The sequence below is a fragment of the Mirounga leonina genome, unplaced genomic scaffold (assembly GCF_011800145.1).
Source record: "Mirounga leonina isolate KUSES-001 unplaced genomic scaffold, KU_Mleo_1.0 Mir_178, whole genome shotgun sequence".
Lineage (NCBI taxonomy): Eukaryota > Metazoa > Chordata > Mammalia > Carnivora > Phocidae > Mirounga > Mirounga leonina.
In genome coordinates this window covers 17,154,369-17,177,281 of record NW_023270464.1, presented here as the reverse complement: position 1 = coordinate 17,177,281, position 22,913 = coordinate 17,154,369, and the positions used below count along the sequence as shown (strand labels likewise).

Sequence of the window (22,913 nt, the reverse complement as noted above, 5' to 3'; positions counted from 1 at the left end):
GCCCCAGATTTTCCTTCTTCATTGGAACTTGCTCCTGAAAGGTGTTCTCTCTGGGAAAATGTACTAAAAATAAATGAAGTTTAAACAGCTCTTTCCTTTTTTTCCTGATCTGCCTTCACAGTAGAGGAGAAAGATCCCTTTCTTTGGGTTCTTAAGAGATAGTTAGTAGGAAGCCTCAGTGACTCTTGGCCAGAGTTCAGGCCTGTTTTATTTGCAAAGGAATTTTGTTCATTCCCTCCTTCATAGCTGTTTAGATTTGATTTTGTGTCTCAGGGTCTGTGTTCTGCCAAACACCTTTTTCCAGTAAAGGAAGAAAACTATACCTAGTTAGCTTGCATTCTGACTCTTTCATGTCTATTTACATTGCCTTGGGGCCTCAGTGGCCAAATCTTAGTATTTTTCTCCCCAGTTCCCAAAATTTTGGTTAAAAAAATTCTGTTGATTCCCTCTTAGGAATCCCGCTTATGCCCTCTTAGAGCTGGATCTGGCAGTTCAAGTCTGCTTTGACATATGAAAATTTTTTTAATCACAATCTTTTATTTTTTTTTTTTAAAGATTTTATTTATCGGAGAGAGCGAGCACAAGCAGGGGATGCTGCAGAGAGAGAGGGAGAAGCAGGCTCTCTGCTGAGCTAGGAGCCCGATGCGGGACTCAATCCCAGGACCCTGGGATCATGACCTGAGCCAAAGGCAGACACTTAACTGACTGAGCCATCCAGGCATCCGAATCACAATCTATATTTTAGACAAGTTCTCATTGTAGCCTGACTTGTAATGTATGGCTTAGTCAGGGAGTCCTCCTCCTAAAATTTGCATTATCTATAAGACACCAGTGCTCTAGGAGAGCCCTTAACATCTATAAGGTTGGGAAGTAATCTTTTTGTAACTGATCACTCTTCTCACCTCCTCTTTATACAAAGTGACTTAGAGTCACTGATCCTAAGTTACTTTTCCCCCTGTTCTTGAAAGTTAAAATTTAAAATAGGGGCACCTGGGTGGCTCAGTAGTTAAGCGTCTGCCTTCGGCTCGGGTAGTGATCCCGGGGTCCTGGGATTGAGCCCCGCGTCGGGCTCCCTGCTCGGTGGGGAGCCTGCTTCTCCCTCTCCCACTCGCCCTGCTTATGTTCCCTCTCTCGTTGTGTCTCTCTCTGTCAAATAAATAAATAAAATCTTTTTTTTTTTTTTTTTTAAAAGATTTTATTTATTTATTTGAGAGAGAGAGAATGAGAGAGAGCACATGAGAGGGGGGAGGGTCGGAGGGAGAAGCAGACTTCCTGCAGAGCAGGGAGCCTGATGCGGGACTCGATCCAGGGACTCCAGGATCATGACCTGAGCCGAAGGCAGTCGCTTAACCAACTGAGCCACCCAGGTGCCCAATAAATAAAATCTTTAAAAAATTTTTTTTAAATAATCCAGCGAATTTCAAATACTTGTATAGACTAACTCATTTAGGCCTTTAAAGCCTTCAGTTGTTCAGATCCTCCCAGAATGTGTAAGCTTGGCTTTTCCTGATTCTCTGGTCTTCAGTGGGTTATGATTGAGAGGAGGAAGGCTGGAGGTTTGACAAAAAATGCCAAACATCTTGTTCTCACTGGGCTTTAGTTTCCTTCTCTAGGAGGAGGCCTTTGGGCCAGTTGTTTTGTTCAGTTTTTGTACATTCTCATACTGGAAGATTCTGAGTCTTCCTCGTTGTCCATAAGTCTATACACCTGCAGTTTAACTGGAAAACTTAAGCCTCAACACTGATTCTGTCAAGTTGACTGCCATTTTAGTCTCTTAGAGTTGTAGAAGTGGATTCCTTAGCTGCCCTGATTGAGATTCTCAGTTCCTGTGGAGTTCTGTAAATTACAACTAATATTTGACTGTGGATCTTTCTCATATGATCTTCTCTCCCTTACATCTTAGTTGTTTGTATTCTTTCAAGCTTCTTTCCTGTGAAACCACATCTCCAGTTTGACAATGTGAGCCCCTTCCAAGGGGTAAGCTGTTCTGAACTTGGTCCAAGGAAGAATACAGCCTCATGTGCCAATCTCGCCGTGCCTGGAGACATCTTCCTTCCTGGCCATCCCCTTCTATTCCTTTGATTCCTTAGCAAACGTTTATTGTACTAAGTTCTAGGGAAGGAGACTAAGACAGGTGCCCAGAGTATAGTTAGACATAAGGAGGTCTTTGTTTAAAAGAGAGAAGGAAGGATATTAGGCAATATTAATAGGCCTTAGTGTCTTAGCAGTTCTGCTTCCAAAAAGTACCCTACCTGTTTGTTAGACTGATAGGGTTCATTCTTAATTATTTACTTATTTAACAAAGGAGTATCTCCCTCCATTTGCTTGCCTTTGTGCTAAGCTCTGGTACAAAGATGAACAGAAGTGGCCCTGCCCATAAGCAGTCACCTATGCCAAGGGAAATGACACAGTGGTGATTGTTTTGTCATACCTCAGGTACTTGCCTGTGAGTTCAGTGTGGTTTTTTTTTTTTTTTTTCTGGATATTTCTTGCCCAGTGGCTATATGTTCTTCCTTCTTTCCTAGAAACGAGCCTAAGTACCACATTTGCTATTTAAACCTCAACGCTGGGGTGATAGGAGAGACCTATAAGATATGGCTCTTTAAAGCCTTCTAAGATCTCAAGGAGCAAAGGAACACCTACTCTATCTAATAATTATTAAAAACTACATCTTTAGCTGAACAGATTATTTAGTAGGTGGTAGGTTTATCAGTGAAAAATAATTTTAGGAACTGTTTCATCAAATACATTCTAAAGATATTAAAATATCTAGTATAGTAGTTCTAGAACGAGTCTCTAACCAATATTAGCGTCACCTTTGAATTTGTTAAGATTCAAATTTTCAGGCCCCTTACTAGACTTGCTGAATCAGAAACTGGCTGTAGTCCAGAAATTTCTTTTAGTAAGTCCTTTAGGTAGTTCTGATCATCTTAAATTTGAGAAGCACTAGTCTAGTATATATTACAGCTTCAATCTGTTCAGTGATAGTAGTAAATAAAAATAGAGTATGAGAGATTTAACAGCTTTTTTGTTCCCCCCAGAATAGTTGAAGAAATACTTCCTTAGTTTCCATTTTCATTTATTTTTGTCACCAGAGAAAACATAGGAATAGATATTACACAGTCCAGGAAGGAACACAGCCAAAATTTAAATGGAGCTAGAATAAACCTTTTTTAGCCCTAATGCCTAAAATATACATGTTCTGCCTTTTGGAGAATCTGATTGAGATTGGTTTTGTCAGATTCTTCAAGCTTAAACAATCTTGAGGAGTTCTTCTAGAAAAAAATCATTTTGCTTTGCTTTTGATCACAGAGAAAAATGGAAACGGGAGCCCTCAGAAGATGAACAGGAACAAGGCACCAGTGCAGAGAGCGAACCAGAGCAAAAAAAAGTGAAAGCCAGAAGACCTGTCCCCAGAAGGTGCAGTGTTTGCTTGAACATCTCTGCTTCTGGTGGTGCTTAATTTCTGTTAGGTGGAGAAGGATGATGCAGTGCTAGAACGACGGCCTGGGTTGATGGGCTACGACATGTTGTGATTCTGGGCTTTGGAAGTCTGTGGCTCACTTCTTGCCAGGCTACCTTGTTAGCAAGTGATTAGATGATGGGGACGCTTACATTTGAGTCTTTGTATCGTGTGTCGCGCAGAGCGAAGCTTCTGTTTCTTACCCCATGGCGTGCTAGTTAGGAGGGATGGACATGTCTTCTGCTTTTAAAAAAGGCTCCCTGTGTATTTGAATAGTGTACAGGCTCTTTTTGGGAGAAGTAATTCCTAAGTTTAAAACACTGGCTGTTGAAAGCATGCTTCACTGTTTATTACCTTGGTCTTAGAATCTAACATTAAGCAAAGAATCTGATTGTGCAGAGAAGGAAGCAAGCTGAGGTGGCAGGAAACTTTGCTGATTTCTGGTCAGATGTCTGGCAACAGAGGTATGGTATTGGACAAAAGAAGGCAGGAGGTAGAGAGAGCTCACAGGGAAGTTTAGCTCACGGTATTGTGTAGGATGGGGTTGACAAGCTACTGCCTTTGGGCCAGATCCCACTCACCACCTATTTCAGTATGGCCTGCAAGCTAAGTATAGCTTTTATAGACAAACATTTATAGTTTGATGATAGGGAACACTAAATTTGAACCTTAATTAAGTGAAATGTTATCCCTACAAAAAGAATTCTGTTCTTCTCATTACATGTGTATCACAGAAAGTGTATTGAGTGATGATTCTTGTGAGTGTTGTCAATAAAAATTGTGTGAAAATTGATTTTCCCTCGTTATGTCAGTGCCTATGTAGTGGCCTCAGTTTTGCTGCTTGTCTGGGAAAGCCAGAAATATTTATGCTCTGGCATTTGCAGCAACACATTTCCGTACCTCTGACTTAGGACGTTGTACACCAGCCCCCACCCCAGCAGGGAAATTCATCATCTGAGTTTGGTCTCCTTTTGTCCAAGCTTAAGCTCACAGGACTGGGACGCCACTTCAGCCTTCTCTTCCAGAGCTTACTCGTCATTTATTGAATCCCTGGTCATCTGTCTGTGTAGCGTTGGTTATGGAAGGTGCAAGACAAACAGACAGGATTGTGGGTTTCCGTCTCCCTCTTTGTCCTTTCACCTTTATACCACGGGTAGCGTATTTGCGGATTTCCTTCCGGGAGCACCCAGGCTATGGCCCTCGGTCCTGGCTGTGCATGGGAGTCACGCATGGGGCTGTCTCCTCAGCCTGTTCCGCTGGTGTTTGGCAGGGTGCGCACACTCTTAGGTTGTCTTCCAGGTATACTACGTAACAAAAATACATGTGTAGTGATTTCTTGCCCTTTGCTCCTTTTATATAGGTAACATTTCATGTGTCTTGTTCTGCATTTTTTCTTTCGTTCTCTTGGAAATCTTTTCCTATTAGTACATGGAAAAGTTTCGCTTTTTTTTGGAGGTGGGGAGGGGGGCTACCTACCTAGTATTCTGTTCAAGAACTGATTCCCAGTTGATGAAGATTTAGTGTTTTTCTAATTTTTTGTTACTGTAAACCATACTAGGATAAATAGCTTATTATGCCTGTATCTGTATGTATCTGAGCAATTCCCAGAAGTAAAATTGTTAAACATTTGTGAGTTGGGCGAGGTACCATGAGCAACATGTTGCATGTATATTTTTATGTCCGGTAACCTTGAAGAACAGTTGAGAACCATTGCCTGAGAATCCACTGTGTCTCCTGTATGTGATGGAGGATTCTCGGCATTAGAAACACCTTCGTGTTGAAAATGCAGATTTTCTAGTCAAGTAGAATCTCAGCAAATGGGACCCAGGAATATACATTTCTGACACTCCCCAGGTTAATCCTATGTGTATACTGCTGCTTTGGGAAATTATAAAGATTTGAAATAAACACCAAGGGATAGAGTGAAAACTTCGCCATTTTTTTCTCTTCTCATTTTAGAACAGTGCCCAAAGCTCGTGTTAAAAAGCAGCCTAAGACTCAGCGTGGGAAGAGAAAAAGGCAGGATTCTTCTGATGACGATGATGAAGATGATGAAGCTCCTAAAAGGCAGACTCGTCGCAGAGCGGCTAAAAATGTTAGGTAGGTGATGCCCCAGAAGTCTTTCATTAGTGTGAGGGTGATAGTGTAGTTGGTTTGAACTTGGCCCTGGTAAGTCCAGGATGTTGCATCTGATAGGCAAAAGTAATGACCCGGGTCTGGAGGCTGTACTCAGAAATCTGATCAGTGTTCTTGCAGAAGGAATGGTGTGGGCCAGTGGAAATGTGTAAGGCATAGCAGTGGCTCATTTCAGGCCTCCGTTCCTGGTATCATCCTTTCTCAGGAAAGATGTTTGGATCGTATTCTCACTTTTAAATCGCTCCTTTAATCAGATTCTCCTGAGGTTCAGATTACATATTCGGATGTAATAGTTTTATTAAGTTTACTAATAGGATATGAAGCACTAACAGGAAATAAAATAGAGGAAGGGACACATGCAAACATCAGTATTTTACTTTATATGAGTCAAAGGGCATTTCATTTTCTTTTAGAGTATACACAGGTTTCTTCTGGTCTACTTAAAGATGGTGAAGCTAAGTCCTGGAGATAGATACTAACCCATCCCTGTGTCCAGTTAATGATTCCACAGCTAGGACTAGGCGCTGAGTATGCCAACATATAGTTTGGCACTTTTTCCTCCTGCAACTGTTGTACATTCAGGAGTGTGTTTTTCTCTCGTGTGACTCCCAAACCATTATTTGTCTATATATGGTGGGAGGTGACATTTTAGTATTTTATTACCAGGAAGTATGTTAGTGGAAGTTTTCAACAGTTTGAGAATACTTGAATTTCATATTCTTGTCATCATCGGGAGACAAACTATACGGTTTGAACATTTAGTCTTATACTGCTTCCTTTTTGCTTAATGAAACAGTAACTTTTTTCATTTATTGTGCATTTTCTTTGTAGTTGTTCCCTTGTTTATATAGTCATGATCTCATATCACCAAACAAAAGCATAGCTGTGTCCTTGGAGTTGTGTGTGTCTTGCTTCCACAAATCACTACAAGTGTAGTCTGTTTTTATTTTGAACTGTGAGTAAGCCTTCCTGCTGTTCTCTATGGACAGGCATTATTACTTAGGAGAAAAAAGAACTTTGAGCCCACTTTAACTGTAGCTGATGTTAAAACAACATGTTGGAGCCAAAAGGGTGTGGTTCTTTGATGATGTTCTCTTTGGTGGTGTTTAAGGCTCCTTTATCCAGCACTCTTGTTCATGCAGTTACAAGGAAGACGATGACTTTGAGACAGACTCCGACGACCTCATTGAAATGACTGGGGAAGGAGCCGACGAGCAGCAGGATAACAGCGAGACTATTGAGAAGGTCCTAGACTCGAGGCTGGGAAAGAAAGGAGGTGTGTGTCTACGGGAAGCAAATTTCTTCTATCTGCTCAGCAAGGCCCAAGTCTTCTGTATTTCAGCTCTAAGATGATGAATTTCAGTCCATGCTCACATTGGTTGTGAAATGTGGACGTTTGTCTTGTTTTTGCTTTTTCAAGTTTTTTTTTAATTCGTTAGTTAACATACAGTGTAATATTAGTTTCAAGTGTACAGTACAGTGATTCCACACCTCCATCCACACCCGGTGCTCATCACGGCAAGTGCACTCCTTCATCCCCATCACCCCCCCCCACCTCTGCTCTGGGGACCATCAGCTTGTTCTCTACAATTAAAAGTCTGTTTTCTGGTTCACATCTCTCCCCCCCCCCGCCATGTTCACCTGTTTTGTTTCTTAAACTCCACATGAGTGAAGTTATATGGTATTTATCGCTCTCTGACTTACTTCACTGGGCATGATACTCTAGTTCCATCCATATTGTTGCACATGGCAAGATTTCATTCTTTTTTTGGCTGAGTAATATTCCATCTTTATCCATTCATCTGTCAGTGGACATTGGGACTCCTTCCATAATTTGGCTGCTGCTGACAGTGCTGCTATAAACATTGGGGTGCAGGTGCCCCTTTGAATCAGTATTTTTGTATCCTTTGGATAAATACCTAGTAGTGCAATTGCTGGATCATAGGGTAGCTCTATTTTTAACTTTTTGAGGAACCTCCATACTGTTTTCCACAGTGGCTGCACCGGTTTGCATGAAATTTGGAAGTTTTTCTGACCCAGTCTCATGGTTCATTGCTGAGGATGTAGGGATACGTGCAATATGTCTTTGAGACTTGAAAATTAAGATAGTAAAGATGTGTTAATCTCTTAAAAAGCAGTGATGTAGCAGAGATTCTTGCTTACAAACATTAAACAAATTTACCTTTAATTAGGTGTTTCTGAATCTCCTTGTGAAACATATCAAACTGGCTAGATACGTATGTGGACTATAGTGAAGATTTTTTTGTATTTAACTTGAGGTATCTCCTAATTCAGTTTCTTTAAAGTAACCTTCCATATAGAAAATATCAAAATATTACCTAATTCTTTTTTCTTTGTCTTTTTTTCACCCAGCCTCACTCGAGGTTAATAGAGTTAATAGAGAACTTTGGGTGGATGGGTAATTGGCACGGGTGGTGGTGGGGGATTTTTATTTTCTTAATATTCCTGGAGAGACAGACTTGTTTCCTGAATTAGTATGGACCAAACCAAAAGCACATTTCTCTACCCTTTTAATTGTGTTTGGATACAAGGATTTCTTTGATTTCACCAGCAAATTCTGGAAAACATTTTAAAGTGTAGAAATTGGGTTTACACTTTGACAATATTTGAAATTATAAATCTTGTTCATCCTGTATTGTTTGTGAATTTCTGCATATTTTTAAGTCAGAGGATTTTGGTGCTTCCTCCAGCAAAGAGACTCTTTAGATGAATGCATGCTTGAGAAGCTTTTTCAGTGTCTGGCTTAATACACTTTTTAAAGTTGACCTGAATCCTTTTGCAGCCACTGGAGCTTCTACTACTGTATATGCGATCGAAGCTAATGGAGACCCTAGTGGTGATTTTGACACTGAAAAGGATGAAGGTGAAGTCCAGTACCTCATCAAGTGGAAGGGTTGGTCTTACATCCACAGCACGTGGGAGAGCGAAGAATCCTTACAGCAGCAGAAAGTGAAGGGCCTAAAAAAATTAGAGAACTTCAAGAAGAAAGAGGATGAAATCAAGCAATGGTACATTTTTGAAGCGGTGGTATATTTGCAGCCTTGAGGGAAGGGAAGGTTTTTCAGTAATGCGTGGAGCACACAGATGTCTAGGAGCTCTAATTTTGCCTTGATTATCTGAGCACCGAGCTAGCCGCAATTCCGTTTTATAAAACGAGACCCAAAGACACTCTGTACTTCCCTATATGGCCACCAAGTTTGTAGAGTTTAATAATAATTAGTAGTTCATGGAGCATTTTGCACATGTGATATTTTTAATCCTCGCAGTAAGCCCATGAGACTCTCCCCGTTGTACATAACATATTTTGTAGGTAAGAAGAGTGAGGCACAGAGCAGCTTTTCCGGGGAGACCCAGGATTGTAACTGGCAGCCAGAGCTCCTAAGCACCTTGTTATTTCCCCTGTATGCTGGGGTTGCTTAGATGTCAGGAGCTCATATTGTAGAACTCTCTGGGTTCTGGTGCACCTAACACCATTCTTAGTTTTACACAGTTTGCAGAAATGTTGTGACAGAAACAGGTAACTCCTGAAGCTGTGAAAAGACCATTGTGTTTTTAGTTTTCTTACAACTTTCAATGTGGCCAAGTTGCAGATGAGAAATATGTGGGGACTGTAGCCCCCACAAGCCTAAACTAATTAATAATCAAGTTCAACCCTGAAGACACACCTGTTAGTGTAACGTGGTCGGGTTATTTTGTGTTAGAAATAGGGCCAGATGGGTTCTAGTTCCCCTTTCACTACTGTGCGCAATGTGTTCCTTCAGTAAATCCCTTATTTTTCCTTCGAGTGTTCTGAAGATGGGGTATGTTGTAAAGTGGTTAGAGATTTAAAATCCTCAGAAGTACAGTAGTTCTTCATTTCAGGTTGTCCTGTCGCCCTTCTATAGAATTTTGGTGCCAGGAATAACTGGTTTTCCATAAAAGCTACATTGAATCACTCCTAAAGCACATACCTATATGAAAAAAGGCACGTTTCCTTTTAAATCTGGAAGACAGTTTTATTGTCCTATTTTGTTTAGATATATGAATTTATCACACAAAGTAGTTACTTTTAGGTCTTTATAAAGAACAACTGGTGTGTCCTATGAGTCTAAGGTTTTCCTTTTTTTTTTTTTAAGAGTTTATTTATTTGACAGAGAGAGCACAAGTAGGCAGAGGGAGAAGGAGAAGCAGGCTCCCTGCTGAGCAGGGAGCCCGATGCAGGGCTTGATCCTAGGATCCTGGGATCATGACTCGAGCCAAAGGCAGATACTTAACCAGCTGAGCCACTCAGACGCCCCAGAGTTTGTTTTCTAAAAGTGTATGTTTTTTGTGAAATATCTGGTCTAATTACTAGTAAAGGATTGCTAAAGGGACAGATGGAAGTAAAGACTCAGTTTCTTTTCCTCTTTTTGACTTTACTCTGATAGATGTATGTAGGTCTCTCAAATCTTAACTGGGATGTATTTTTTTGTCTTCTGTCTAGGTTAGGAAAAGTCTCTCCTGAAGATGTGGAATATTTTAACTGCCAACAAGAGCTGGCCTCAGAGTTGAACAAGCAGTATCAGATAGTCGAAAGAGTAATTGGTGAGCACATGGAAACTTACTTCAGTAGTGTTTTTTTTTTTTTTTTTTTAAATTTTATTTATTTATTTGAGAGAGAGAATGAGATAGAGCATGAGAGGGGGGGAGGGTCAGAGGGAGAAGCAGACTCCCCGCCGAGCAGGGAGCCCGACGCGGGACTCGATCCCGGGACTCCAGGATCATGACCTGAGCCGAAGGCAGTCGCTTAACCGACTGAGCCACCCAGTAGCCCCGGAAACTTACTTCAGTAGTGTTTGAGGTCCATGAATAATGGCTTTTGGTTTTGGGGTAATGTGAATTAAAAAAACGCATTTTGTGGGTTTACTTTTTGACAATAGATGTCTAGGTTTATTTTGAAGGAAAAGTTAACAAGATTTGCTGGTAAATTTGGATGTGGGGGATGAGAGAAAGGTGTCAAGTATGTAGCCAAGATTTTTGACCCAAGCAGATAGGAGAATAGAGGTACTATTTACTGAAATGGGAAGGTTAAGGGAAGAGCTGATTTTTGGAGTGGAAGTCAAGAACTTGGTTTGATACTTGTAAGTTTGCTATACGTCTTAGCTGTCTGAGTGGGAAGTATTGTGGAGGCTGTCATATGTGAGCCTGGAGTTCAGACCTCCTAGTCTGTGCTGGAGATTTACATTTGGGAATTTATCACTGCATAGATAGTATTTAAATAGCCTAAGATTTACTGAGACTATCAGGAATAGTATACAGAGTGAGAACAGGAAGTCTGAGAGCATTCCAGGTTCTGGAAGTCAGGGAGAAGCCACAGGAGACGAGGAAGAACAGCCGGTGAGATCAGAGGGGCGCTGAGGGAGTATATCCTGGAGGCCAAGCAGTTCATGGGGCTTGGGAAGGAGGGGATGCTGCTAGCTAAATGCTGTGAGGACTGAAACCGGATGCTTGAACTTGGCCCTGGTGCGGTGCTGGTGAGGTGGATCCGACCTGATGGAGGTGGCTTGAAGAGAGAATGAGGAGGACAGTGAGGAGAGACACGTCTCCTGGGGAGTTTTGTTGAAAAGCGGGAACAGAGGGATGGGGTAATAGCTACACAGGGCTGTGAGAACAGGACTGTTTTTTCTTCTCTCTCTTTTTTTTTTTTATGATGCAAGATTATAGAGTAAATTTGTATTCTTCCTCGTAGGACCTAAAATGTCACTCTTTTCTTGGTTATAGTGATAACTTTTCTGTCTTATTTTCCATTTGCTTAGCTGTGAAGACAAGCAAATCTACACTGGGTCAGACAGACTTTCCAGGTAAGCAAAAGCTCTGGTTAATAAATGTTAGCATTTAAGAGCAGTTCTGTTTTGTAGAGTATTTACAGTCTTGCCGTGTGGTGTTTCAGTGGTTGTATGTAAAACGGAATTGTCACTTCCCCTCCTTTAATGACAGTTGCTAACCTACTAATTTTTGTATATAAAATAGCTCATAGTCGGAAGCCAGCACCTTCAAATGAACCTGAATACCTATGCAAATGGATGGGACTGCCCTATTCAGAGTGCAGCTGGGAGGATGAAGCCTTGATTGGCAAGAAGTTCCAGAGCTGTATTGACAGCTTCCATAGCCGGAACAACTCAAAAACCATCCCGACAAGAGAATGCAAGGTGTGGTGATTGCTGGCTTTTGATTTTCCAGGGGAAAGAGGTATTGATAGAAAGGGTTGGTCACATAGATACTGGGAAGAGAAAATATTACAAAAGTAAATGATAATTCCCATTTTGAAGTGAAAGAAGATGAATTAAGCTTGACAGCAAAGTAAAATATTAAAGGGAGAGCATGAGTTGTATAATGGCTTTGCTGACCTCTTTATTCTTAAATTCACAGACCTGGGTATGTCTCATTAGAGATAGTGTGCAGAATATTTGAGAGAATTTAAGCACTTCAAAGAGAAGTGACAGAAAAGGGGATATATATATATAAATACGTAGGCCTTTTTAGTTGCTAGATCGATTATACAAATCCTTTCCCTTCATTGGAATCCATTGCCCATGTAAAGTGGTGTGCCTCGTTAATAAAAGTCTGTGTAAACATGGGCTCTGTCTCTGAGAAGTTAACATCCAGTTCATGGCACCAAACCTCCCTCTGTGAAATGCACTGTGTAATTGGGGCAGAGTATAATCAAGAATTTGTGGTCAGAGAAGTACAGAGGCAGAAATCACTGAGCTCCAGTAGTCCTTGAGGAGGTTTTAAAGAGTTAAAGAGGAGGTCATGGTACTTGAACTGCCCTGGTCCTTGAAGAATGGGTTAGTGCCAGATAAAGGAAGGGGGGCCCGGGTTATTGCCCTCCCATGAAGGATGCAGGAGAAAGATGTTCTTTGGGTGGGAAGAGAGGAAAGTGATACGGTGAGTGCATTTAGGTCCGAGGGTGCGTGTCTTGAATGCCTTGAAGGTAGTTTGGGCTTTACCCTGTGGGTATTGATGTGAGAAGAGCAGCGGGATGGAAACTGTATTTAGCTCCATCTCACAGCAGTGTGTAGGAGACTCTAGAGGAGGCGCTTACAAAAGCCAGCAGGTCTGGCCAGGAAGATGCCATAGAAGTCCATGAGGGAAGAATAGTGTGAGGACAAGGGAGGTTGTGGTAGGATGGAAGGATCGGATGGGAGAAGCCTTATGGGGGAGACTTGGCAGAAGTGGATGCGGTGTTTGGTGGCTGAGCGTGAGGAGTCAGATTCCGTTTACTGCTGGGTGCTCACAGAGGAGAGCTGAGATGATCAGTGATCACGTTATCAAATAGACTTTTAGGATGATACTTCACATAGTAGGGTGCTAATTCCACAGAGCCCTTTAGGGAAATACTTCCTGAAAAAAGACTTTGTGGCCAAAGAACTTTGGGAAGCATTCCTAAATGAATTTTCCCTGTAAACTCACAATATGCACAAGCGTAACGAAATTTATGTAACTTTTGTTTTTGTTTTTGTTTTTAAAGATTTTATTTATTTATTTATTCATGAGAGACAGAGAGAGAGAGAGAGAGGCAGAGGGAGAAGCAGGCTTCCCGTGGAGCAGGGAGCCCGATGCGGGACTTGATCCCAGGACCCTGGGATCATGACCTGAGCCGAAGGCAGACGCTTAACCATTTGAGCCACCCAGGCGCCCTGTGTAACTTTTATTACATTGTTTCCCAAATGGATTTAACCATGGAATCTGTATTTTGTGCAAACCATAGAGACATGGCCCACTAGACCACACTGTCCTTCAAACCCTTTCCTTTAGAAAACCAAACTCAGCATACCTGGGGGTTCCAGCTAGATAGGGGCTGCATTTCACAATTTGCAAACGCTATTACAGTAAAGTTCTTCTGGGTGTAGCGTATACAGACTTTCCCAGAGGTGGTGTTTTATATAGTTTAGAACGAGATAATGTAAAGATGATAGTACAGCACTCCCTGCTGAATGATGGAGACAACATAAAAAAAAGTGCTGTGTAGTTCTGTTCACAGACTGACTTCAGGACCAGGATCATGTGAACCAAAAACTATTTGGGATGCATTTGGCTTTGGGAATACAGACCACAATGAAAGGAGGTGGGGTGGGCTCAGATGGGTAGAGCTGGTGATACAGATGTGAAATTTAGACCTTTGGGCTATGGTTCAGAGCACATAAATCATGGCTAGCATTTTACATAGGAACTGCAAGAAAGTCTTCTTCAGGGGCTTTAATTTTGGTTTTTCAGGCCTTGAAGCAGAGACCACGATTTGTGGCTTTAAAGAAACAGCCAGCATATTTAGGAGGGGAGAACCTGGAGCTCCGTGATTATCAGCTAGAAGGTCTCAACTGGCTTGCTCATTCCTGGTGCAAGTAGGTAGAAAAATATGAAATTTTCTTTACAGTTTCTGGCTTCTTTATTAAGTGCAAGTAATTATTTCTTTCTGTTGTGTATTACAGAAACAGAAAAAGTATGTAATTAAGGGAAGGCTCTTCTAGCAGTTTATATGTGTGTGTGATTTCATTTTAATCTGAAGTAACGAGTACTTGGTTAATTAGTTATTTGGGGGTAATTCGTTATAGCCAGAGACCTGTGTCATAACATGTTATTCATGGGTATAAATAGCAAGATAATTTGCCCAGATCTTTGGCATGGAAGGAGTATTCCTCAGAAGAAAGAAGAAAATGTCTGTTTTTTGTTCATTTTCCTTCTAGGCCAGGGAATCCTTCAACTTCATGTCCCGTGGCAGTGCTGAAGAATAGCATGAAATCTGCCCCCTCCTGAGATTGCTCTACATGCTGTCCCATTTAGAGGAAGGTCTCTGATGGTTGAACCTGTAAAATTAGGCTTTGTAACAAAACCACCTTAATCCTTAAAAAAAAAAAAAAAAAAAAAAAGTTGCGACAATAGCATTTGAAGGTTAAAGGTACTTTGAGGCAGTACTCATGAATTTCATTTTTCAGTTCAATTGCAAATCCTAGTCTCTAATTACTGTGTATGAGGGCCCCCTCTAGGCCTTGACAGTTGAACAGTGAACCAAGACAGACATCATGTCCTCACAGGGCATACAGCGTGAGAAGTACCTTTAAGACTTGCCTACAAACTCCTTCGCCCACATGCAGCTTTTAATTTTTTCAGTGTTTTATAGTAAAACAAAAATTCTTATTTCAGAATTAAACTGCATCCTTTTGAAAATAAAAGCATAAGAGCTGCTTTTCTCAATGCCAAAAAAGTGGTTTCTAGTTAGGGATACATATACAATGCCTGCTTCCCAATTAAAACAACCTATCCTCTTTGTCCTATAAAATCTAATACAGTATCTAACATTTAGGAACATTAGAGCTCTTGAGGATATTCTGTTTGTATGACTAAGAATGTGGGTCTGATAGAACTATTCTAAATTGCTTGAAAATGGGTTTTGTTTCAGAGAACAGTGAGATCTAATCTTCCTTTAGGATAGTTATAAGGCTAGATGGAACCTCAAGCTATGTAGTCTGACCCTCTTGTGAAGGCTCTTAGGAACGAAGAGGTCATGTACCTGGTTCACAGTCATACTGTGTTCATGTGGAGTCCTTGGCCAGCAAGCATTTTCTACTCCATCTGAACAATTCAGAGTCAGCTGAAGAGGGCCCATGCAATTGTTAGGCCCTGGTCACCGGAACCTTACATTAAGTAATACGCTATTTTGGCCTAGTTTTAGAAAAACAGGCAAATCAAATCTTTTATAGTGTGTTTATATGAACAGTGGCAGCTTGCTAGGGAGAGGAAATGTTGGAGAAAATGAACCCTGTTTCCTCCCCACTACTGTGGAATGGTGAGAGAAATAGGAGGGAAATTACTCAAAGGGACATACTGTGTCTGAATAGTGCATAAAATCAGGTGAACCTGAAATTTATAGAGGTATGGCTCCTCCTTCTCCTTCCCCCAGTATATTTTTTGTCCTTTTCTGTTCTTTTCCCCTAAAATTAGTCATTCTGTGGAACATACAATGTATTTTTAAAAATTTAATCTCTTGATAAATTGAATGTTTTATTTTTCTAATCAGTTTTCTTTAACTTGTATATTACTTTAGTTCTTTCTGGTTCATTGGTTAAGCATTCGTTAGTATGTGTAAACCTTCAGTGGCCTGATTTTCAAGACGCTCTTAATGTATGCAGCCATACATCTATTCCTAATTCCCTGCCAAATGGGCTGTTTTCTATTTCCCAACATACTTTCCTACTCTGGCCATTTCTTTGAGTGTTTTTCTTCTATCTGGACAATCCTCTCCTGTTAGTATCCAGTTGAAATCAAGACTGTCTCCTAGAGCAATGTTTCTCAAAGTGCGGTCAAAGGAATACACCTGCATCAGAATATCCAGAAGTGTCTGTTAAAAGTACAGATCCCTGAGGCCTTTCCCAGAGGTCTTTCCCAGATATTCTCATTTGGTAGGTGTAGGGTGGATTCAGAAATCTGGTCTGTAGCCCGCCTCTGCTGTAGATTGTCCTGTATTTAGAACAAGCTACAAGCACTGCAGCACATAGGCCCAGGGAGTGGTGTGCGTAGCATTCAGCAGCCCAGTGGCCTACAGTGGAATGGGTGGGTGATTTGGGCAGAGGCACTGACTGTCAGACTGTAGGGTTCAGCAGCAGTGGGGAATAGCCAGTTTGCCTCTGCTTTCTGGAATGATGGAGCCCAAGGTCATGTTCTTGGACACCTCAATGTAACAAAACCGGCCTCCTCTGTTACCGGGGTTAGAAGTAAAACAAACACCAAAATGCAAGGTCAAGAACATAGTCTGAAGAGGCTCTCGTCATGACCCAAAGTTCGATTGTACTCAGAGCACTTGTTATTCTGCTCTCCTGTAGCTTCTACTTTCTTCTTATGCAGGAGAAGTACTACAGTCGAGGCTTGGAGCCAGTGCCTGCTTGGTGAATTGTGAGACATTGGTGTCCTTGCTGTGTGTGTACACTAATGATTTTGTTTTGTTTTGTTTTGTTTTTCTCTTTCTGCAGAAGTAACAGTGTAATCCTTGCCGATGAAATGGGCCTAGGAAAGACCATCCAGACCATATCATTCCTCTCCTACCTGTTCCACCAACACCAGCTGTATGGCCCCTTTCTTATAGTCGTCCCTTTATCCACCCTCACCTCATGGCAGAGGGAGTTTGAAATCTGGGCACCAGAGATTAACGTAGTGGTTTACATAGGTGACCTGATGAGCAGAAATACGGTGTGTAAACAAAAAGAATTGGGATAGAATCTGTGTTATAAATGTATTTTGGAAATTGACCTAAAGCCATTATAGTCTTCAGTAACATTATGATTCTGACATTGTGCTGTGCCCCCAATGTTGGGAGATTTATGTATCACAGAAATGCAACTCAGATATTCTTTAAAACATGCTTACTATTTTAAAGGAAAGCAATGACAGTATATGAATGGGAATCTCTTTTAGTTGGATTGCAGTATTTTTGTTGTCTCTGTCTTTTGTATTTCCAAGACCGCTTTATAATGGATTATGAGATGGAGTTAATACCTCATGGAATGTTAATATTATTTTTGCTGGCTTAGCAGAGAGCTACTCTCTCTGGTAAGGTTGCAGAATTTTTAAGGAAGTAATAAAGAGAAAGGACAATGAGCCATCCTAGGGCTATAGAAATGAGAATTACTTGTCTGTTTTCAACCTTAACGTGAGCATCAGGAACATAGAGAACAGAGGCAGCTTGAGTTGATCTCTGTTTAGCAAATCATTTCTTGATAATGACTGACTTTTTCAAAAGTACCTGTTACGTGCGAGGGCCCATGCTGGGTGCTTTGTGTATATTACCTGTAACCCTCATGATCGTCCTCCAAGTAGATGGTGCTCTTTCTAACTGATTGATGAAGAAAAGGACTCTCAGAGTTTAACATTGTTCCAGGCCAGCTAGAATGTGGCAGAGCTGGGGTTGGGACAGAGAAGTGTCTGGTCCCAGACCTTTGCTCTTTCATTACTGTATATTAGAGTCAACTTTCTGGGAGGTGTCTTACCACAAGAGCAAGCCATCAGGAATCCTCAAGCCTTTGAGAGTTATGTATTATGCTGATTGAAGTTTGTTTTTATTAAATATTTTCATTCAAATTGTCTAACCTAAACCCTGCCAGATTTCACTGCTCTGATTTTGAGTTTATAAGCATATAGCAGTTCTTAGCTTTGCTAATCCATTTGTTAACCGTTACAAAAGAAAAAAAAGCCTTCCTAGATAATGCAAAATGGCTTCAAGCACTGCATTCAAAGGTGAAGACAAAGTGAACTCTGAAAACTTGAGGGTTAGCCAGGTGACGGGTATTAAAGAGGGCACGTTCTGCATGGAGCACTGGGTGTTACATGCAAATAATGAATCATGGAACACTATATCAAAAACTAATGATATAATGTATGGTGATGAACATAACATAAAAAAAAAAAAAAAACTTGAGTCAGGGAAGTTTTCTATGTGGACTCCAATACTCCTTTTTTTTGCTCTTTCTTCCCACTTGGTGGTGATCACCTGCACACACACTCATTGCCCGGTTCTGCAGTTCCTAACTGGACAGCCAAACTGCAGGAGCTTTGTCATGGGCCATCGTGCTTGCTGGGTGTCCAATTATACTGCATATGGATATGTTTGTTTTTGTGTTCCTTTACACTGACATTACTTTCATTCATATTAAATTACATTTAATCCTGTAACCTTCCCTTTCCTTTTTCTTGGAGGCCACATCTTTCTGCTCCTGATTAATGACATTTCTGACTGAGCCAGAGGTTGGGATTTGTTCTACTTGTTAATAAAAGTATTGTCCTACCAAAGAACAAAGAATAATAAAATATTCTTAAGAAAATGCATATTTTGGGAGATTGCTAGATAAATTCAAGTCACCAGGGTTTAATTGCAGATGCAATTCGTGTTTTTGGTCAGTTGTGTTGGAGCGGAGGTGGGGGAAGATGACAGTTTATTTGAAACCTGGCTGTAAAGTTTTTGCTGCTCAGTGATATTTTAATTCTCTTATAACTGCTCTATATTGTGGTTGCTTAGGTCAATTTAGAATGTATAAAATATTAAATTCTGGTCAGGTTTATTTTTTATTTGGCATGTTGCTATTGCATCTATCACAAGATTGCTGGTGATATAGAAAGGTAAAAGTAGAATTTGTATCTTAATTACTGATTTCTCTTCTAGATACGGGAATATGAATGGATTCATTCTCAGACTAAAAGGCTGAAGTTCAATGCACTTATAACAACATATGAGATCCTCTTAAAAGATAAGGTGTGTGACTTGTCCAAATTGTGGGGTCCTTGCTTCCTGCTTGCCTTGTTACTTTTCTTTATTTATTTTAAAAAGCAAACAAATGAACAAACAATCCAAAGAGAATGTTAAGGTTGTAAATAAAAATCAGAACTTTACAGTTGAAGGGGACTTGAGATTGCTTAGTCCATTTGAATTAAACAGGATGAAAGGGTATTGAGGCCAGTAACTTACCTAAGCTCCATCCTGGGCATTTCCCATCATATCATTGTCAAGGAATTTCTCCACAGCAGATGATGTGAATGGTCTCTACAAGGAGGACAGAAAAATGAACGTCTTTACACCATTTCCTTTCTACAATTGCTAAGAAATGTATGTGGCAGGTGGTCCCATTGGTGATAATAAGTGTAAATGAGTTCAATTTGGTGGCTCTTGGTGTTTCTGTGCTTCATGGTTGAGGTGGAGAATAGGCAGAAAAGACTTAACGAGAGTGCAAAATCGTGTTTTTTGTTTTTGTATTGTTTTTGCCCAGCATACCAATTTTTGAGTTCTTGCTGTGGGGCATGCAGCAATGCCTGGCATAAGAGACTCCCCCTCTCCCCAAGACCTTTTGGATGGTGATGTGCTCTTCTGAGTAGACACCAATCTGGCCAAAAACAGAATAAACAGAGGAGTCCTAATACAATTTAAGTCCATGAAAAATAAATGTTTTCTATGTATACCTTTGTGATGGTATTTGTACAGAGATAATTAACACTTGAAAGTACTTTTGGGTTCCCTTCTGACCTGGTGGCTCGTTCTGTTTTGTTTTTACTTTAGACTGTGCTGGGCAGTATTAACTGGGCCTTTCTGGGAGTGGATGAAGCCCATCGGTTGAAGAATGATGACTCTTTATTGTATAAAACTCTGATTGATTTCAAGTCCCACCATAGGCTCCTGATTACGGGGACCCCTCTTCAGAATTCCCTCAAGGAGCTCTGGTCCTTGCTGCACTTTATTATGCCGGAGAAGTAAGCTCCTTCCTGTGTATTTCGAAAGATGGAGAATGTCTGAAATGCCAATGCTTTTTAACTTTTAAAAAATAGACCTTAGGGAAGACAGATGGCATGATTTGGGGACAGCAAAACATTAAACTGGTGCAGGAACAAAATTAGTAAAATGTTTCATAATAAATGTTAGGAGGCACAGAATTCAGCATGTCAAGGAGGAGTTACCTACCAGATGTTTAAATCAGTTAATGCTTTGGGGAAATAATTGGTAAATAGGAAACCTCAGACCTTCTCACTGTTGTTACAAGGTAATTAATAATTGAAATGATGTATATAAGATACACAGTGTGATAAGCATTAATATCTTAAACCCAAACCTTTTATTTTTATTTTTATTTTTTTTTAAGATTTTATTTATTTATTTGACAGAGAGACACAGCTAGAGAGGGAATACAAGCAGGGGGAGTAGGAGAGGGAGAAGCAGGCTTCCCCGCGGAGCAGGGAGCCGGATGCGGGGCTTGATCCCAGGATCCTGGGATCATGACCTGAGCCGAAGGCAGATGCTTAACGACTGAGCCACCCAGGCGCCCCAAACCCAAACCTTTGATAATAAGCTGTCAGCATTAGGTGTTATTCAGATCTTTAACTTACTAAAGAATCGTGGAATGTTTTTATTGAGAAGATTTTTATGGGAGAGATGCTATGCATGTTTCCTGAAACTTAAAAGTTATCCAGTGGTATTCAGTGATCCTTAGAATGAAATCTAAATCTGTTACCCTAACTTGGAAGACCCTGGTCTGTGTGGCCCCTCAATAGTACTCTGACTCCTCCAGTCCCACTTTGTTCACCACTCATTCTGCTTCAGCCATTTTGTCATCTTCCTGTACCTGTAACGTGCCAGGCCCCTGCCACTCTTTTTGTCTGGAATGTTCTCCCCCCTCATCTTCACGTGGCCAGTCACGTCTTAACATTTTTGCCTCAGCCTACATGACCACTTCCTTTTAGATGTCTCCTCAGACCACCTAACTGAAGCTGCCTGTGGGACGGGCATATCACCCTACGCTGTTTTATTTTCTTCATGGCACCTCCCATGTCTCATTTCTTCCTCATTCATCTCATGTCATTAGATTTATGCATAAGAAGCAGCAGGGATCTGGTTTACGTAATCCATCAGTGGTCCACATTGCCTAGAGTAGGTTCTGGCGTGCAGTAAGCAGTCAGGGGTCACATTGATAGGGAAATGCTCCACAGTTTGTTTTTATTTTAACTCAGAAAAGATTTTTGTGCCTACTATGTGCATAAACTGAGCAAGGCGTGTTTGGGATAGCATAATGAAAAACATAAAAGTGGTCCCTTCCCCCATGTGTTGTTAACTTTTTGTAAAGTGTTGAAATACAGTTTAGATACCATGAAATACATGATTGTAAGGATACAATTCAGTATTTTTCAGTAAATGTCTGGAGTTGTGCACCCATCATAATCTAGTTTTAGAATATTTTCTTTACCCAGAGAAGTTCCGTCTTGTCTGTCTAATTAATTTCTGCTTCTACCTCTAGCCTTAGGCAATCAGTAATTGGTTTTCATCTCTAGAGATTTAACTTCTCTAGAATTTCATATAAATGGAATCCTAATAAGTAGTCTTTTGTTTTTGGCTTATTTCATTTAGCATAATACTTTTTTGAGCTTCACCTGTGTCACTGAGTTTATCAGGAGTTAATTCTCTTAAAATGGAGTAGTAGTCCATTATCTGTGCGTCCAGTCACTAGTTGATGGACATTTAGGTTGCTGCAGTTTTGGACTGTTGAGTCTGTGCATGGACATATATTTTTATTTATCTTCATTAGATACTTAGTGAAATTGCCGGATTGTTTGGAAAGTATGTATGTAACTTAAGAAGCTACCAGGCTGATTTCCATTTGCCATTCCCACCAGAAATGTTTGAATTTTTAGTTTCTCTATATGGTCACCAATACTTGTCAGTCTTTTGGGTTCTAGTCATTCTGGTAGGAGTGTAGTGGTATCTCATTGTGGCTCAGAATTGCACTTTTACAATGAATGATAATGTTGAACATCTGTTCATGTGTTCATTAGCCATTTGTGTATCTTTGGTGAAATGTCTTAAGTCTTCCTTGCCTATTTGTAAATTAGGTTGTCTCAAGAGTCGAAGAGATCCTTCCTTCCTTCCTTCCTTCCTTCCTTCCTTCCTTCCTTCACTCTTTTGTATTCCAGATTCAGGTGCTTTATGATTTGCAAGTATTTTGTCCCAATCTGTGGCTATTTTTTTAATGTTGTCTTTGAAGAACAAAACGTTTGTAAATTTGATGAAGTATAATTTATCAATTTTTTAATGGATTGTGCTTAATGTCATATAAAATAAGACATATTTGCTTAACCTAAGGTACAAAGACTTTCTTCTTCTTTTTTTTTTTTTTAAGATTTTATTTATTTATTTGACACAGAGAGACAGACAGCGAGAGGGAACACAGCGAGAGGGACAGACAGCGAGAGGGAACACAAGAGGGAACACAAGTGGGAGAGGGAGAAGCAGGCTTCCTGCTGAGCAGGGAGCCCGATGAGGGGCTCCATCCCAGGACCCTGGGATCACGACCTGAGCCGAAGGCAGACACCCAATGACTGAGCCACCCAGGCGCCCTCTTCTTTATTTTCTTACAGGAATTTTAATTCTTATGTTTAGGTCTCTGTTCCATTTTGCACTTTCTGTTTATAGTGTGAAGTGTGAGGACTTAAGGTCATTTTTTTGCAGTGGGATTTTGGAAGTTGTCCTAGTGCCATTTGTTGAAAAGCATACCTTTCTTGGGTGCCTGGGTGGCTCAGATGGTTGGGCGTCTGCCTTCGGCTCGGGTGGTGATCCTGGGGTCCTGGGATTGAGCCCTGCATCGCTTCTCCCTCTGCCTCTCTCTCTCTCTCTGTCTCTTACGAATAAATAAATAAAATAAAAATCTTAAAAAAAAAAAAGAAAAGCATACCTTTGCCTTGGTTCCTTTGTTGAAAATCAGATGCGGTCATGAATGTAAGGTTCTGTTTCTGGATTCTCAGTTTTGATCTGTTG

At 40.7% G+C, this 22,913-nt stretch overlaps 1 protein-coding gene across 4 annotated transcripts in view; it reads left to right on the top strand.

The window, feature by feature from the left end:
- The window catches only part of CHD2 (chromodomain helicase DNA binding protein 2), a 119,190-nt gene that overhangs the window by 32,050 nt on the left and 64,227 nt on the right, over window positions 1–22,913 (top strand). For 3 of the 4 annotated variants that reach the window (XM_035024059.1, XM_035024061.1, XM_035024062.1), the window contains 11 exons: window positions 3,313–3,420; window positions 5,423–5,563; window positions 6,742–6,875; window positions 8,403–8,628; window positions 10,083–10,183; window positions 11,395–11,439; window positions 11,609–11,787; window positions 13,856–13,980; window positions 16,603–16,819; window positions 18,786–18,875; window positions 19,674–19,864. In XM_035024059.1, the coding sequence (XP_034879950.1) occupies window positions 3,313–3,420; window positions 5,423–5,563; window positions 6,742–6,875; window positions 8,403–8,628; window positions 10,083–10,183; window positions 11,395–11,439; window positions 11,609–11,787; window positions 13,856–13,980; window positions 16,603–16,819; window positions 18,786–18,875; window positions 19,674–19,864 (1,557 nt within the window). The remainder of the gene's footprint in view (window positions 1–3,312; window positions 3,421–5,422; window positions 5,564–6,741; window positions 6,876–8,402; window positions 8,629–10,082; window positions 10,184–11,394; window positions 11,440–11,608; window positions 11,788–13,855; window positions 13,981–16,602; window positions 16,820–18,785; window positions 18,876–19,673; window positions 19,865–22,913) is intronic. The other variant, XM_035024060.1, reaches the window with a different exon arrangement.